Genomic DNA, 18,939 nt, shown 5'->3' with positions numbered 1-18,939 from the left:
GGCATTCCTTCCGCCCCAGAAATAGCTCAGGCTTTTATCAAGGAGATCATACGCCTCCATGGGGTCCCCAGCAATATTGTATTGGATCGCGGGATCCAATTCACCTCTAAATTCTGGAAGGAGCTCTGTCTTGCTCTAGACATCGAAAACCACTACTCTTCAGCCTACCACTCTCAGACCAATGGACAAACAGAACTCACGAACTCTTGAACAGTACCTTCGTTGTTTCTACACCTTTGTCCAAGACAAGTGGGCGTCCCTTCTTCCTTGCACAAAATTCGCATACAACAACGCAATACATTCTACCACTAAGCAATCACCGTTCTATGCCAACCTGGGCTACCACCCTTCTTTTTCCCCTGTCCGCTTCCGCTTCGGTCCCAGCTGTCTGGAACAGAGTGCAGTTTCTACACAACAACTTAGAGCTCCTAAAAGATACCATGGCCAAGGCACAGCTGGATTACAAGACTATCTATGATCAAAGGCAGCGGGGGAACCTGGATCTTCAACCGGGAGACAAGGTTTGGCTGTCTACCAAGCATTTGAAGTTGGCCTGTCCCTCCAAGAAATTGGGCCCTAAGTTCATTGGGTCCTTCCCTGTCCTGTCCCGATTCAACCCTGTTGTCTACAAACTCAAACTGCCCTCACCTTACCAGATCCACTCAGTCTTCCATGCCTCCCTCCTGAAGCCCATGGCCCTGAACCCCTTTGGGGAACGTGGGGTCCATCCTCTGCCTGCCTCTATGATTAAAGGGATTGAGGAGTACGAGGTGAAGGCCATCCTGGACTGCCATAGAAGGGGCCACGGTCGCCAATTTCTGGTACAGTGGAGGGGTTATGGCCCTGAAGAGAATTCCTGGGAACCTGAGTAGCATATCCATGCTCCAGATTTTCTCCAGCAGTTCTTTCAGCGAGCTTCAACCCGGATGGGCGTCCCGAGGCTGCCCCTTCGGGGGGCTCTGTAAGAGTCCAGGGCTTACTACGCATGCACCAATGGCGCATTGCCACAAGAGGAAATCCGTGCCAACTGAGAATGCGCCAAAGACGCCTTAGTGCTCTAACCTGCACCTGCGCAGAAGACTTGATGGAAAAAGGCAGGAAAATGCCCAAGACGCGCACAGGAAGTTACTTCAACCTGATGGAAAAAGGCGGGAAAATGCCCAGGAGGCGCACAGGGAGTGACCTGAAACTTCCCTATATAAGCCCAGCCCAGACACTGCCAAATTGCTGGATTATCTTCAGTCCCCCCTTGTTCCTGTGCTAGTGTGTGATTTGTCTGAACTTGTTGTGACCTGGAAATCTATTTGACTACTCTTGATTGCTGCTTGCCATTGACCTCGGATTTGTACCTTGACCATTCTACTTCTTTGCCCCTTTTTTACTCAGCTGCCAGATTGGAACCGACCCGGCTTGGATCTCGACCATTCTTCTTCAGATTAACCCTTTTATACTTCATTGCCCAGCTGGACTTGACCTTGGCCCAGATCTCGGACTAAGGCTTGCACGGTGCTCCGCACCCCTGGCCACTCGGTGTCCACCAAGTCTCTGTCTCCATCTCCAGAGGCTTCAAGGACCCGAAGTGCAAGGGGGGCCTCCTCACTACTTTGGTCTCACATCAGGTACGTGGCTCTCGTGACAATCACCATGCCAAAAAATCATGGAAATCAAAGTTGTCTCCAGAACTGGCATACAGGGGAAACTTTCCAAAGGGGACCCCTATGCTTTAAACAAGGGGAGGGGAGATTTCTCCTTACTTTGGACAAATTTACTCCCACTTCCTTCTGTGTCTCAGGAAGTTAAAGTAGAAGTCCAGTCAAATCCTAGCTAAAAGATAAGCTTATGTATAAAAGTACAGGCAGAAAGCTGCAGGGCTTGTTCCCATTAAGTTAATCCTATACACAGAAGAGTTGCTCTATGCACCTAATGTGATATCTGATGAAATGTGTAGGGTGGAGCCAGAGGTCATGCCATTACCGTGCATGCGCATTCAACACTACTTTGAATTCTGAGAATTGTAGACAGATGAATTGTGCTGTATACAGCTTTTTATGGAAGTGTTTTTAATAGTGTCAATACAACTTTTATTGTGGATTTCACACTATTGCTAGCATGACCTTCCTTTCCCTCTATACATGTGACTGCTGAAGGATTTTTGGAGAAGAAAGTGGCAAAGCTTTATTCCACAGGCTTTCTACAAAGAAAGTGTTATCTGACTTCTAAGGATGAGAGTCACATATGTTCTGATAAGCCTTCCCAGTATCACAACGTGGAGTGGACACTGGGTGGAATGACATATGAAGATTTTGTTTGATCTCACTGTATAATACGTGTGTTTTTTGGGATTCTTGGATTTAGAGATTTATACTGTTGACACCAGGGGAGGAGAGGGGAAATCTTCTGAAGTGGACACTAGTTCTGGTGACATGTTGGGATTCCCTCACTTTAGAGGGATTTCTTCTCACTTCCTGTTTTGGCTTTGGGACACAGATGTAAAAAAAAAAAAAAAACACCTGACAGTGGTCATATACCTCCCTTACTCTATCCAAAAAAATAAATAAAAAGATTTGCCTTTAGCCACACTTTAAGAGAAATGGGACACAAAAAAGCAACTTGTATCAAAACTAAAAAACTTTGTATGAGATATAACTTGAGGTCTCTTAGTGCAAATAACCTTGTGTTCGATATCAGTGACTCAAAAATTACTGATAAGCCACACAGTAGGACAATCAGGTAATTAACATGTACAGAATTGGTTCACCAGTGGTTTAAAAAATGTTTGACAGGTAAAGCTGAAATTGTTGAGTTTCATGAGATTAAAGTAGTTGTATTTATTGCGCTGCACAGTGATTATTGATATTGGTATTTGTCATATAGTGAAATGTTGGGTGGTGGTAATACGGCAGCTGCATTCATTTGGGTTTATATAATGGTTTAACACAGTGTTTCTCAACCTCTTTTCAGTTAAAGCGCCCTTTAAAATTATGTACAATCTTGAGGCACTCCATTCTAAAATGTAAAAAACTAAAGTAATTGTTCTACATAATGCAGCAACATCCATAATTCTTAAAAAACAAATACACTTTTGCATACTGGTACTGACTAGTACTGCAATGTTTATCTCCCTCACTCAGCCAATGTGACCCCAGTACTGATGAAGAGGGGCAGGGGAGGGTCTAACAAGGATACTAGTCAATGTCCTTCCTATCAACCAGTGGCATCAATGGACGCCAGCAGCTGTAAGGTTACAATGGTGTACAATGAAAACCTGCAACATTGTAGAACTAAAAGGCAGGCTTGATCCACCGGCTGGCTTGTAAACAATTTGGGGGAATTTTTAGACATGTTGTAAAGACACCCCTGTAGAAACCCGAAGGCACACCAGGGTGCCTGGGCACCCTGGTTGAAAAAGGCTGGCTTAACATTTTGGGTTTGTGCACTTTTTGTTTTGGTGCATTTTTAAATATTTAAAGCGCAGAGTAGGGATGTATATCGTGTTTCCCCGAAATTAAGCCCAGGTTTTATATTAATTTTGGCAACAAAAGACACAGTAGGGCTTATTTTTGGGGTAGGTCTTATGCCATGTGCTGTCTTCTCTCCCCCTCTCCCTCTCTGCCTGTCAGGATCCCCTGTGGAGTTGTGTAAAAGTACAGAGGGAGGGGGCCCGAGATCCCCCGTTGACAGCTTGGAGAAGAGGAGAGCAGCGTGAGATCAGCTAAATGCCGCTCTGCGTTTCCATGGCCTGCTGAAGCTCTCTTCCCCGCTCCGAGTACTGCAGAGGGGGGCTGAAATCCCCCGATGACAGCTGGGAGGAGAGAGGAGAGCAGCAGGGGATCAGCTGAGCACCGAGCGGCGCTATAAGAAGGTATGTGGCACAATTAGATTACATAAACACACATAGTTTACATTTTATACTACTGTAATAGAGTGGATTCTCGTATTTTACCAGAACTTTAAACTAGGGCTTATTTTCCGGGTAGGGCTTATATTGCAGCCCCTCGTTGGTTTAAAAACATAGCAAAAAATAAATAAAAATAACTTCACATTTGATGCATCTATACTAAATTTCACATATTATTGAAATAAATGTTTTTGCGTGTAAATAGTTAAATAAATTATTTAATAAAAAAATGATTGTGGTATCCCAGAATGTAAGAATAATATTCATCAACATTTTGTAGGTTTTAATCCATTTGTCACACTCTAGCATCAAATTAATATGATGTTGAAATTTGGATATTATTATTCTTGCTGATTATGCAGAACACTTATGTACAATACTGAATATGAATTATTGACCTATGTGCAGGAATAAGCCAGTCTGTGTTTGCTAGAATTAAAGAGAATAAAGTCAATATAACTGCTAATCCATTGCTGGGTGGGATTTGAAGTATAAAATCTAGACACACAGATGGAGATTTAATTTCACCCTCTAATTACTTCATACTGGAGCCCATACAAAACTGCATTTTTATTTTTGGTGTAATTATTTCTTCATAACAATATCATATAATCACAACTCTAAATACAAGGTCTATGTATACAATTGTTTTTCAATTGATCACAGATATTTTACAAGATTTAAGTTAGTTAAAAGTTATACAACATTTTAATTGCTACAATGCTAACTGCAGTCACAATTCTATTAATATAAAAAAGGGTTTTTACCTGCTGCTTTCAGGGCCAGTCGAAGTTCATATGAAGACATAGTTCCAGATTTGTCAGCATCATACTGGAGAAAGATATTCTGAAAAATGAAGTACATTTTTTTTCTTAAACAATGATGAGCAAATCAAAGTTAGGTTTGTATTTAGTAATAGCATCAGCAACAAGGTATTTTGCAAGCTCATATTTGGCTGTGGAATTGAAATGTAAGTTATCTTTTTTTTTGTAAGTCTTTTTATTGACTAATATGCAAAAACAATATATTGGTACAGCAAACACATGCAACATAAGCATAAAGAATTACAGTGTTTGGTACATAAATACACAAGAAGTACATGTTCACAGTTGTATATTCTTGAATGTCCAGGTCTAATAAAAAGCGATTGCCTACAAGTACAAGGTAATTTGGTTTCGTTATTACATTTTTCCCAGGACAAGATTTTATTTTCCCATTCTCACACATGCTAAGTATAGAGAATTTGCTCACAGACCAGATGTCAGAAACCATGAATCAGACTGAGACAGAAGTACAGTTAGAGAGAAAATTGGATGTAGGTGCGGCGCTGTTCTGATGACTAATTGGTGATGAACTAGCAGTGTGTTGTAGCAGTGTGTTGTAGTGTCTGGGTGGTGTTACAACCTCTGGTAATTAAAAGGTAGTGACAATATATAGAGGGACTCATTTTTCAATGAGTGATTTGTCCCATGTAAATAGCATGTAAATAGCATTTAATTGGTGTTACAACCTCTGGTAATTAAAAGGTAGTGACAATGTATAGAGGGACTAATTTTTCAATGAGTGATTTGTCCCATGTAAATAGCAACTATGTATGTATTTGCAAAAATGTATAAAGTCATGAAAAATGACAAAAGAGTGCTTAGTGAAAGATGAGGGGGGGGGGGGGGGGGCGGGGAAAGAGTTGCTATTTTACAAAGTAGTAAAGTGACTTGTGCTCAGAATAATGAACCAGTTCTTGCTGGAAAAACAATATTGCTTTAAAAAGTCTTATTGTATGCACAAATGGTTAGTGCTTAGAAAGAATTGTTCCTCTGGTAAAACAATATTGTTAAAGTGGATCTTCTTATTCCAGTGGTGGCTTAGTGATAGTGCTGCTTATTCATGCTCCTAATGTGCATACACTCACCGAGTAGCCTCACCCCTACAGGGGTATTGTGCGGTCACAGTATTTGCCACTGTGTAGCAACTCCTGGCAGTTCCGGATCGTGCTTTTAATGTCGTTCAGCATATGAAAAAGAAGGGGTGCCCATAGCGTAAAACCGTTTAAAAGACTTTATTTTAGGTATAAACAAAGATGGTACTCACATTGTTAAAGTTTAGTATGAGCATGAGAGATCAGAATTAAAAACCGTCAGAATGTCCTGTGTTCGTTTGGTTGGAGGTGACGCAAGATGTTTAACAAGCCACGCCCTATGCGTTTCATCATTGGACGTTTACGGGAGCGTGCTTCTTGCTACACCTCCTGTTCTTAGTGTGCGGTGTTCACATTGCGCTTGCGCACTTTTGTTTGGCGGTGGCCATTTTTCCTGTGATTATTGCAGATCGAAGCCTGTATCATTCAGATGTTATAAATCACTATCTACTGCGGTACTGCACGTCTGCTCCCCCTTAATGAGGTTTAGACTTGTGTCCGGGTTAGTGACACCGCAAGTTTGTTACTTAATCATCCATTAATGTAATTATGCTTGTTTGTACAAGGCAAATGTGAATGAGTCACCGCATATCTACATTCAAGATTTGTTATTTCGACGGTGTATACACAACAATATATAAAATTAAGAATTAAATAAAAATACATAAAATTAACTAAAATTGCATAAAATGTGATACAAGACCTTAATACTTTCATGATATTAAAGTAAGATATTAGAAATATTATATATAAAATATAAATAAAAATTAAAAAACGAAAATATATATAAAAAATGTATGTATATTTAAAAATTTCCTAAATGGGATAGATGGTATATGGATATTATTCCTGGAAACTAAATTGCTTCTGGTGGAAGATTAATAATAAGGTTGGGAGATTCTGAACCCATAGGGGTTCTATGCAAAAATAAATAAGAGGAAGAAGGTACTAAATAAAGATTATTAAATGAAAAATAGATAAAATGGAAAAAAAATAAAAAATAAATAAAATGTAATTTTACCTAATCCGAACTAAATGTGACATAGTCAGCTAGTGGGAACTGTTTCCATGTTGTGAGTAGCCCAAAACTTAATGTGAAATATGCAGATCTGGGCGCATGCGCGGGAGTTCCAATATGGCTGCTTGAGCCAGGAGCTCCGCTCCACCCCGGACCGCAGAGCCGCACTACGGCAAACACAGCCCTCACCGCCGCTTGCAGCTAACCCTCCCGTATCAGGGATCCTCCGGGGAACCAGCGGAGATGTCCGGTCCCCCGGTGAGGAGAGATCTCGGCCCGCTTTTCGATACGGCGGGAGCCGACGGGAGTCCCAAGATGGCCGCCAGCACGGACTCCACACAGCCACACGCGGCCCAGCACCTCAAAGCTCCGGAACACAGGCCAGTATTAACCCCACCGACTCTCACTTATGCCCAGGCAGCACAGGGGCCCTCAACCACCCCTCAGACTTCCCACCAAGGCTCCCAGAAACCCCAGGCCTCTGCAAAGGCCTACACAGGCTCCACAAGCATGACGCCCCAGGAGTTTTCTACCCAGGCCCTCCCCATACAAGCCCAGCTCTCAGGGGCAGCTCATCAGCTCTCAGGCTTCTCACTCAATGACTTTACCCAAATGCAAGAAGACATGTTTCTTAAATTCTCCTCATTGCTGGAGAAAGGCCTGGCCAACACGGCACATCAGATCACTAACACGATCAAAGCTGACCTATCAAGTATAGGCTCAAGAATAGAAGCAATAGAGGAAAAAGTGGAGTGTACGGTCTCTAAAACGAATCAAAATGCAGCCCACCTACAGTCTGTTCAGGAACAACTAGATGTGGCCCTTTCCAGGATAGACGAACTCGAGAACAGGTCCAGGAGGTATAATTTCAGAATTAGAGGCCTCCCAGAAACCTTCACCGATATTCCCTCCACGGTACAGGACATTATCTCTGAGATCATTCCTAATATCCCCACCCAGCGTCTCGAATTAGACAGGGCTCACAGATCCCTCGGTCCCCCCAGACAAGATGGCTCACCCAGAGACATAATTGTGAAACCACACTTTTTTGCGACAAAGGAGGAAGTCATGCGACAATCCCGTCAGAATCCCAAACTGCAACACAGGGGTCATCAGATCCAGATTTTTGCGGATTTAGCACCCTCCACCATTCAAAGACGCAGAACTCTAAAACCTCTTCTCTTGATCCTATCACAAAGGGACATTAAATACCGCTGGTCCTTCCCTTTTGCAGTCAAATTCACGCTGCAGGGTAAACCCCACTCCTTCTCCAGCTTCCCAGAAGGTGAAAAACTGCTGCTGTCCCTGAACCTCATCTCACAGGAAGCCCCAATGGACTTTTCTGCACCCTCTTCAGGCTCAACAAAACGCCCTCCACCAGGCAGCCCTGTTTCCCCCTTGTGGAATAAGTTTACGTCCAAGAGGAGCAAGGAGGGAAAAACATCATAAGGCCAGACTGGCCTCTTCTCTTTTCTCTGTCCCGGCAGGGACCTTTGGTATTGGTCCCCACAGTTGACGGAGCGGGAGCTCCTCACCCCACCACGGCTTAAAGGCTGGATAAGCCCAGCAACCGTACTACACCTCCCAATGCACTGTATAGCACCAATTCTCCACAACAAAAACCCCCCCCCACAGGGGCTAGGAAGTACCCTTCCAGGACCAGAATTTCTACATTTTCTCCTACAGCGGAACTGTCCAGCGAACTCTGACGCTCTCCAGCAGAAGTTCGGATTTTCGGGACTTTAGGCTTAGCGGTCTGTGGATTGGTTTTTGTCTTAATGTATTCTTGGTACCTAGCCTCACTCTAGTATAGGGCAAGATTCCGTGAGGGTCTGGCTAATAATGACCCAAAGTACATGAGATATGCCCAGAGGGTAAAGGCGTTCCTCTTTTTTTTTTTTTTTTTCCTCTCTTCCTCCACAGTGCAGAGCCCGGACAGTCCAGGTTCCTCACCAACTCAGATTGGGGGTAAGGAGGGGGGTGGAAGTGCTTGAGCGGGTGGGGTGTTATCCTTTTTGATTTAAATACTATGGTATATTTCCAGTTATCCTGGCACGTAGCGCCATGAGTTAAGGGCTGTTTGAATCTTATTTCAGTTGCTCTTTTATGTTAGTGTGTATGTATTAATGTGTTACAGTGATAAAGATAGGGTCCGGGGTGGATCCCTTGTGCCTCCTCTCACTGCCGAAGAACCTCAGTGTCCTTTGGTTTTGGGACTTCAGTCGGCCTCCCAGCTGGACTGAAGGTTTTTTTTTTGGGTCTGCTGTGGAAAATTTTCCACAAGATCCCAAGGGTCATATTTTGAGACCCATGTTGCTACTATTATTGCTCTTATATGTCTGTTTGTCCTTTTCTATTCTTTTTCTCCGCTCATCACCTCTCTTTTTTCCAGCCGTCCTGCGGGCGGGAGCCTCGCACCCCCCTGAGTTAAACATAGAAGACACCCATTTCGTATCTTACCCGGAAATGCATGGAAGACTTCCATTGGTGAGTGACTGCCTGATCCTGTGTTCCCCTCCCCTCTGCTCAGATGACTGACACACTTACACTAGGAATCGATCTCAAGGTGGCCTCTCACAATGTCCAAGGACTGAATTCACCTAGAAAAAGGAGACTAGCCTTGGATCACTATAAATCTTTAAGACTCGATGTAGTGCTCCTTCAGGAGACTCACTTTCCCATCCGGTACACCCCAAAGTTCCTCCACTCTTACTATCCGTCCTTCTTCCTAGCGAATGCCCCTAACAAAACTAAGGGGGTGGCAATCCTATTTTCCAAGAACAGCAAATTCTCCTATATTTCTGATTATAAGGACCCGGAGGGAAGATTTCTAGTGGTGAAGGGGACCCTGGAAGGAGTTATATACACAATCATTTCATATTACGCCCCGAACAAGGGTCAAGCATCCTTCTTTCAGGGACTCCTCAGTGCAATAGAACCCCTCCTGGAAGGGAAGGTCATTATGGGTGGGGACTCTAATGTGGCGTTTGACCAGGGCTTGGACAAAACGAGACCCCCCAAGGACCAGCTCACACGCCCCACGAAATTAAGTACGAAAATAGCGAAACTGCTACATACCCACGGACTCATAGACATCTGGAGGGAACTAAACCCCAGAAGTAGGGACTACACACACTTCTCTGCCCCCCACCAATCCTACGCCAGGATTGACCACATACTTATCCCTTCCTCACTAATACCCCTCTCCAAAAAAGCCACAATATTAGACACAGCCTGGTCGGACCATTCTTTGATCCTCCTTACCCTGAGAAACGCCCTCTCGGGGCGAGGTGGATCCTACTGGCGCCTAAACGAATCCCTACTCTCTGACCCCCGCTACTGTAAGGAGATAGCAGACTCCATTAAAGAATACTTTACCCTGAATGACATAGACAGTATCTCCCCAGAAACCTTGTGGGCTGCCCACAAGGCAACCATCAGAGGCACTCTGATTAGGATCGCGTCTCAATACAAAAAGGAGCGCTTAATAGATATTCAACGCCTTGAAAAAACATTCCTCACCTTAAAAGCTGAACACAAAAAACACCCGAACAGGGCCATTTCAGAGAGGTTAGACGCGACTAGACTTGAGCTGAACCTCACCTTAACGGCCAAAGCAGAGAAAAACATCAGGTGGAGTGGAGCTAAATTTTATTGCCAAAAGGACAGATTCAGCTCAATGCTAGCCTCCAAACTCACCCCGAGGTTCCGATCTTCTTCCTTCCCTAAACTTAGAATCGCAGGTCATCCCCCGACAGCTAACCCCAGTAAAATAATGTCAGCCTTTCAGGAATTTTGTGAAAATCTATACAAATCCCCTCAATCAGGGAAGGGCCCTTCAACCACGGCCTTTCTGGACAATCTGCAGATCCCTTCGATCTCCAAAGATTGCAGGGACCTAATGGAAGGAGCCTTTTCAGTAGAGGAGGTCAGGGCGGTTATAAAAGGTTTAAGGCCCGGATCGGCCCCAGGGCCAGATGGCCTTTCGGTCCCTTACTACAAACAATTTGGAGAAACCCTAGCTCCGTACTTGGCTAAATTTTTCAATTCCATTAAAACAGGTAACCCCCTTGATACACAACTGAATACTGCATTTATCTCGGTCATCCCCAAACCCAACAAAAATCACGAGGAAGTGGAAAATTACAGGCCAATCTCCCTGATTAATAATGACCTCAAAATCCTCACCAAAATCCTAGCCAACCGTCTCTCATCTTTTATCAATCTATATATACACAAGGACCAGGTTGGTTTCATACCAGGGAGACAAGGTCCAGACCAAATTAGGAGAGCAATAGACATTGTCTCCATCCTTCAATCGAATTGGGAAGGGGGACTGAAACAGGAAGGTTTCCTCCTCTCCTTGGACCTCCATAAGGCCTTCGATTCTATCGAATGGCCTTATCTCTTCTCCTTACTGGAGAAATGGGGCTTTGGTCCTGGGTTTCTTGGGACACTAAACGCCTTATACTCCACCCCAAAAGCAGTAATTCGCTTACAAGGCCATTACTCCAAACCTCTATCTATAGCAAGAGGTACTCGACAGGGCTGTCCTCTATCCCCCTTAATTTTTGCCATTGCGATTGAAACCTTAGCAATCGCAGTCAGATCAGATCCCAATATTTTAGGGGTGAAATGCGGCGAACAAGTCCACAAATGCGGGCTATTCGCCGATGATATGCTCTTATTCATCACATCACCAATCACTTCCCTACCAAATCTGTGCAAACTCCTAAAGGAGTTCTCACGGATTTCGGGTCTACAGGTAAACTACTCAAAATCATCCGCACTGAACATTTCCCTCAAACCGCATGTGGTCTCCTCCCTCCAGAATGCCTTTGAGTTTAGATGGAGCGACACTTTTATTGACTATTTAGGGATCAGGCTCACCGCGAAAACTGAACTACTTTATTCGGCCAACTTCCCTCACACATACCGCAAGCTAGAGTCAGACCTAGGCAACTGGGCTAAGGGAGGAATCTCTTGGCTAGGTAGAGTTCATGCAATTAAAATGACCTTACTTCCTAGACTCCTCTACCTTTTCAGGGCCCTCCCGATAAGCATTGTAAAAGATCACCTATCTGCATTCCAAAGGAAAATCATCAGGTTCATCTGGGGAGACAAGGGGCACAGACTTCAGCAAAATACCTTATACTTGTCCAGATCACAGGGGGGATTAGGTCTCCCTCAGCTCTTCTGGTACTATCAAGCTGCTAGACTCGCCCAGCTATCAATAGTCTATGGGAAGACAGAAAAACCGGATTGGATCCAAATAGAGAGGCAGGCTGCACCGTCATACACCCTAGATTTCCTACTATGGGTCCCCCCTAGAAAACGTCCCTCAATTCTCTCACCAACTCTTTCTCAATCCTTTAAATTATGGGACTCTCTCAGAAACAATCGGAACTTGACCTCAAATTGCCACCCACTTGCTCACATATTTAACAACCCGGACTTTGTTCCAGGTCTGGACATCAAAGCATTCCGTTGGTGGTTGGATAAGGGGATGTACCGGATCGGACACTTCTATACGAGTTTAGGCCCTATTACCCTGGCCTATTGTGTGAGCCAATTGGAGATGCCTACCTCGGAGCGATTCAGATTTCACCAAATTCGTCACTTCCTCGCCCACAACGGGGAGGCAAAATTGGCCCCCCACTCATTCACGCCATACGAACTCTGGTGCGGCAGGTCTTCTGAGCAGAGGGGAGGCATCTCCGTCATATACCAGTCACTCGCCAATCAGTCAACCAAGACGCCATATATGCTAGCGTGGGAGTCAGACCTATCTATGCAGTGGGACATTGATAAATGGAGAACAACCTTTTTCAGGGCTTACAGGGGCATTAAGAATATCTCCATGATAGAGTCTAGTCTTAAGGTTTTTACCAGGTGGTATCTATCTCCTGACAGATTAGCCAAAATGTTCCCCTCGGCTGACCCAAGTTGTTTTAGAGGATGTTTACTTAGGGGTACATTGGTCCATATATTCTGGGAGTGCCCAAGACTGAGGACATACTGGAATAAGATCTTCCTCCTGATAAAGAAAATTTCCAAGGCCCATATCCCGAAAATACCATCGATCGCTCTCCTAAATGACAATTTGCCCAGATTCCCGAAGCTTACCTGCAAACTTATCCATTTTATTTTCCTGGGCGCTAAGCTCACCATAGCCAAGGCATGGAAGAAACCCAGAGTATCCCTTAAGGCGACGATCCGGAAAATTTCCTGGATCAGGGCCCAAGAGAAGCTCGCTAGCATTCTCGACAACTCAAAAGACCAATTTGAAGCTACTTGGGAACCCTGGGCAAATTTCATTGGCATCTCCCTGATTCCGGGCGTACAACCATAACTCAGCTTGATGTTACGGGGTTGTGGGACATCTCCCCGCGGGCTGGCTCCTTTTCCTCTCTTCCTTCTCCTTCCCCTTCTCCTCTCCTTTTCACACCCTTCTCTTTCTTGCTTATTACTTGTCTTAAAGTTTCGAATCACAGACAGTTTGTTGATCTTAGTGTCACTCTTGATCCCTGTAGGTTCCTGTTATAAGGGGTTCAAGTAATATGATGTTGTTCCACTATATGGATATTCACTTTTCAGCAATGTTTACTGGGCGGTTGGGGGGGGCTGTGGGAGGTTTCGCCGGTCACAGCGAGTTCCCTTTTGGGGTGCCGACGGAATCCCTCTGGCCTCCTACTCCTACCCCAGGGAAAGCCTAGGGTTTTATCCTCTCTATAGCTCTTTTCTTATGGTAAACAGTGTTGTTCTTTCGGATTTTCTGTTAAAACCACAGGCCGGAACCTAACCCCTCACACCTATTATTGTTTTATTTTATTTTCTGGGTTTCGTTTGTGATTCCTCCTCTTTTTGAAATACCTACCCCACTGGGGTCTAACTGTATGTGTTATGTCCAATGTACATTTATGATTCATTGACTGTACAACTTACTTATTGTTGAAAAATCCAATAAATACTTTGAAAGAGAAATATGCAGATCTAATATAAGCCAAAGGTCATGCTGGATTTATGTCCTCAATTATTATGCGGGCAATAAACTAGTGTTTGCTTTCCAAGACTACTTCTCGTGTTACATGAAAGATGTTACCTTAAAGAAAAAAGTATATGTTCAGAACCAGATTTTAATGAGTTATCATATGTGGGTCGGATGTAATGTATTGCTAAACCCCTAAGAACCATTCCTTTGTATGATACATAATAAGCGTAGTTTTGATGGTATATAATATTACCCACATTCCTATTACCAGTAAAATTTGTTGTTAATGGTTCTAGAAGTTAATAGGGAAAAAACACTTTAGGTTATGTGGCTTTTATGGGATGGTATCCTTAAAAAAGGAGGAACAAAGAATGGAACATAATGGGTTGTGATGTATGGGTCAAAACTGAAAGCAGAGAGTAGGTGCCAATGCGATATGCTATAATCTATTATATGGATCGAATGTGATATATTCATAAAACCCTTAAAGATGTTATTTCCAATGTTTTTTGTATAAAGCATTGTTGTAGTGGTGTATAGTAGTTGCCTACAATACAATTAATGCTAGAAATTGGTGAGAAAACAATTTAGTTTTGTGAGATCTTAATTCTTTTGTTGTCACCTCTCCAGTGTCCCTTTATTTTGTTGATAGCGTAAAAGACCATACAGGTTGGATCTTTATTATGGTAGTCTCTAAAATGTCTGACATTTTAGAGACTACCATAATAAAGAGCCAACCTATATGGTCTTTTATGCTATTTTTGTTTATACCTAAAATAAAGTCTTTTAAACGGTTTTACGCTATGGGCACCCCTTCTTTTCCATATGCTGAACGACATTAACCACTTGCTGCCTCATATGACAGCGGGACGGTGCAGCTTTCATCCTGGGCCGCCGTCATATGACGGCGGCCCTTCCAGATCCCCCAGGGGGCGCGCATGTGCCCGTCGAGTCACTCAGGTCCCGGTGCATGTGCCTGGCGGCCGCGATGTCTGCCGGGCACCCGCGATTGCCCGGTAACCAAGCAGGACCGTGGATCTGTGTGTGTAAACACACAGATCCACGTCCTGTCAGATGGGAGGAGACCGATGGTGTGTTCCTTGTACAGAGGAACACCGATCGGTCTCCTCCCCTTGTGAGTCCCCTCCCCCCACAGTTAGAACCACTCCCTAGCAACATGATTAACCCCTACAGCGCCCCTCATGGTTAACCCCTTCATTGCCAGTCACATTTATACAGTAATCAATGCATTTTTATAACACGGATCGCTGTATAAATGTGAATGGTCCCAAAAATGTGTCAAAAGTGTCCGATATGTCCGCCGCAATATCGCAGTCATGAGATCGCCACCATTACTAGTAAAAAAAAAAAAATAATAATAAAAATGCTATAAATCTATCCCCTATTTTGTAGACACTATAACTTTTGCGCAAACCAATAAATATACGCTTATTGCAATATTTTTCACCAAAAATACGTAGAAGAATACGTATCGGCCTAAACTGAGGAAAAAAATTTGTTTAAAAAAAAAAAAATGGATATTTATTATAGCAAAAAGTAAAAAAATATTGTGTTTTTCTTCAAACTTGTCACACTTGTTTGTTTATAGTGCAAGAAATAAAAAACGCAGAGGTGATCAAATACCACCAAAAGAAAGCTCAATTAGTGGGGAAAAATGATAAAAATTTCATTTGTGTACAGTGTTGTATGACCGCGCAATTGTTATTCAAAGTGCGACAGCGCTGAAAGCTGAAAATTGGCTTGGGCAGGAAGGGGTTGAAAATGCCCTGTATGGAAGTGGTTAAAAGCACGATCCGGAACTGCCAGGAGTTGCAACACAGTGGCACATACTGTGACCGCGCAATACCCCTGTAGGGGGTGAGGCTACTCTGTGATTGTATGCACATTAGGAGCACGAATAAGCAGCACTATCACTAAGCCACCACTCAAATAAGAAGATCCACTTTAACAATATTGTTTTACCAGAGGAACAATTCTTTCTAAGCACAAAACCATTTGTGCATACAATAAGACTTTTTAAAGCAATATTGTTTTTCCAGCAAGAACTGGTTCATTATTCTGAGCACAAGTCACTTTACTACTTTGTAAAATAGCAACTCTTTCCCCGCCCCCCCTCATCTTTCACTAAGCACTCTTTTGTCTATGCACTTTATTATGTTTGGTATGATATATTGGACACATTTTTCATGACTTTATACATTTTTGCAAATATTAGTATTATTCATATATTTAGTTGCTACAGTATTTACATGGGACAAATCACTCATTGAAAAATTAGTCCCTCTATATATTGTCACTACCTTTTAGTTACCAGAGGTTGTAACACCAATTAAATGCTATTCACATGGGACAGATCACTCGTTGAAAAATTAGTTCCTCTATATATTGTCACTACCTTTTAATCACCAGAGGTTGTAACACCACCCAGACACAATACAACACACTGCTACAACACACTGCTAGTTCATCACCAATTAGTCATCAGAACAGCGCCACACCTATATCCAATTTTCTCTCTATTCCAGCATCTTCCACTTTGGTGGAGATTGCACCTGTAGAGGCAGCAGTTCTACATCACACCCGTGCCTATTTTCATTGCGCAGATTCATTTTTAATTTCTTCAGAAATACAGTTAATCACACTTGTTTAATAATAATAAAAAGGTAAACAGAGTAAGCGTAGTCAATACATAGCCAGAGTTCAGTAACCAAATCGGGTAGTCAGCCAATGTCAGAGAGCCAGAGATCAACGTAGTAGTACAGCAAGCAGGATCAGGAGCCAGAAGGGACGTCAGCCGAGCAAGTCTTCAGGAACAGGAACGCAGGAAAAAGTCTCTAAGATGTGATCAAAGGCGAAAGCAGAGATGAAGTGAGCTGGACGGCTTTAAGTAGCCAGAACTGACCAGCAGATCATCAACAGCTGAGTCACTGTGGAGAGAAAGGAGCTGGCAATTAGCCGACAGCTGAGTGGCCAGCTCAGAGAAGGAAGGGCTGAGCCCAGCCCTGACACCAGAAACGGTAAGAGTGGAGGAGCACCAGATGTTCCACACTTTATCATATTTGCTGGGACAACCCCAATGCTTAAAAATAATTTTTTCATACGGTAATATCTGATTCACCATCTGAATCCATTGACGAGTAGATGGCAGAGCAGACAGATTCCACTTAAGCGAAATAGCTTTTCGAGCAAAGAATAGTGTTTCTCTCAGCATTATTCTAGTAAACTTTGGCCAGTGTTCTTCATTAAGTATACCCAATAGACAGATGCGTGGATCACATGGTACGGGTACCGAAAGAACTTTAGACAGTATATCTATCACCCATTTCCAGTATATAGTAATAACAGGGCACAGCCACATTACATGGACAAAGTCCGCACGTTGGCTGGTACATCTAGCATATGCCGACTTTGGAATATGGTGCATTGCATGTAATCTTACCGGTGTTAAGTAAGACTGATGTACCATGTATAGTTGAATAAGCTTGTTATTAATAGCCGGTGAAACTGTTAAATGGGAGGCACACGCTTCCTCCCAGTCCTCATCCGACAAGTCAGGTATAAGTGTTTGCCATTTATTGCAAACCTCCAGAGGACTAAAAAGTAGAAATTAAACCTTTAGGGCCCTGTGACCTTAATATTCCAATCAGTGGATAGTCTGAGAATTTAGTACTAGTAACACCAAATTGAATCTGTAGAGCATGACGCAGCTGGAGGTATCTATAAAATGCTGTACGGGGGAGTTCATATTTGCTCTATAGATTCGTGAAGGAGGCCATTACATTCCCTGCGTATACATCCTGTAGTGTAACAAGTCCCCTGTGTTCCCAAAAGGAGTAATCTGCAAAATTCAGGATATGAGGAAACATGGGGTTGTGCCACAGGGGTAGATCTAGATTAGTGTCATTAAATTTGTCCAGCTGTTTAGCCTCCCTCCACACCATACGTGTCAGAGTCAAGATAAGTATACGTTCCCTTCCCAAAGCAGATAATGGAGCCTCAGGGGGGCGTGTCCAGGATGGTGCTGGGAGCAGACGTGTAGTGTCTGAGCTTTTGGGGACTGGCTTCAAAATCAGCTTTTATTGGGTGCAGACCCATCTAAACCGACAGGTCTGTGTCCCCACTGCTTCAGTGTCACCTCCGGGGTATGCGTGGGTGGAGATCACAGGCAAAATCCCGTCGCATGGCCACAACCGCAGCCTCGCCTAAATCCTCTGCCTGCATGGAGACCCAGACTGAAGAACCTGAACCACTGCGACAGACTTGGTGGTGGGGCTGTACCTACCTCCCCCTGCCTCCATGAGACTGCCTAACCAATTGAGTACCAAAATTGTTGCCTACTCTACGGATAATGTGGTGATTCTTGGAGATTTCAACATGGTCCCGGATCCTGGGATGGACAGACTCTCCACCGGGGCATGTACTCGCTCGAAGCTGTGTGCTTGGGCAGAAGCCTCCAATCTGACAGATGTGTGGAGATGGCGCGATCCTCATCAACGCGCCTACACCTGTCATTCCGCCTTGCATAAAACCTTTTCCCGGATAGACCTAGTCTATGCTTGGCGGTCTGTCCTTTCTAGGATTCGGCACATCTCTATCCTACCTCATGGCATTTCGGACCATGCCCCTCTTGCCTTGAAACTGAATGTGTCTACTGCCCCACAGGACAGTCTGTGGCGTTTATCCAGGTTCTGGTTGTCTGATTCGAGGGTTTCTGAGCCGTATAGATCTGACATGATACACTACTGGAAGGATTAGGACCATTCTATATCTCTGTCCACCTCTTGGAACGCTTTTAAAGTGCTCTCCAGAGGCAGCCTGCAGTCTCATGCCTGTCAGGTATGTAGGGGCTTGCGGGAGGATCTGCTGAGGGGAAAAGAGAGGATGGCTGCCCTTGAGGTGGAGTACTCCCTGTCACAGGCTTCCTAAGTGTACTCTGATTTTCAGGCGACGTTGAGAGATGTTCTTCTGCTCCGAACATCTGCTACTAAAACCCAGCTGTTACATCAATCCCAATGCATATTCGAACATGGGGAAAAAACTGGGAGTATGCTGGCATAGTTGGCTAGGGAGAGCTCCTTGCCCGTTTCCGGCATTTG

General features: G+C 43.8%; 1 protein-coding gene across 3 annotated transcripts in view; it reads right to left on the bottom strand.

Moving 5' to 3' along the window:
* Positions 1–18,939, bottom strand: part of CAPN9 (calpain 9) — a 1,322,409-nt gene that overhangs the window by 85,332 nt on the left and 1,218,138 nt on the right. For all 3 annotated transcript variants that reach the window (XM_073627588.1, XM_073627590.1, XM_073627589.1), the window contains exon 17: positions 4,666–4,744. In XM_073627588.1, coding sequence (XP_073483689.1) covers positions 4,666–4,744 — 79 coding nt within the window. The remainder of the gene's footprint in view (positions 1–4,665; positions 4,745–18,939) is intronic.

The sequence above is a fragment of the Aquarana catesbeiana genome, linkage group LG04 (assembly GCF_042186555.1).
Source record: "Aquarana catesbeiana isolate 2022-GZ linkage group LG04, ASM4218655v1, whole genome shotgun sequence".
Taxonomy (NCBI): domain Eukaryota; kingdom Metazoa; phylum Chordata; class Amphibia; order Anura; family Ranidae; genus Aquarana; species Aquarana catesbeiana.
Note: the sequence above shows the minus strand (reverse complement) of the source record. Positions and strands in the feature narration are given on the sequence as shown.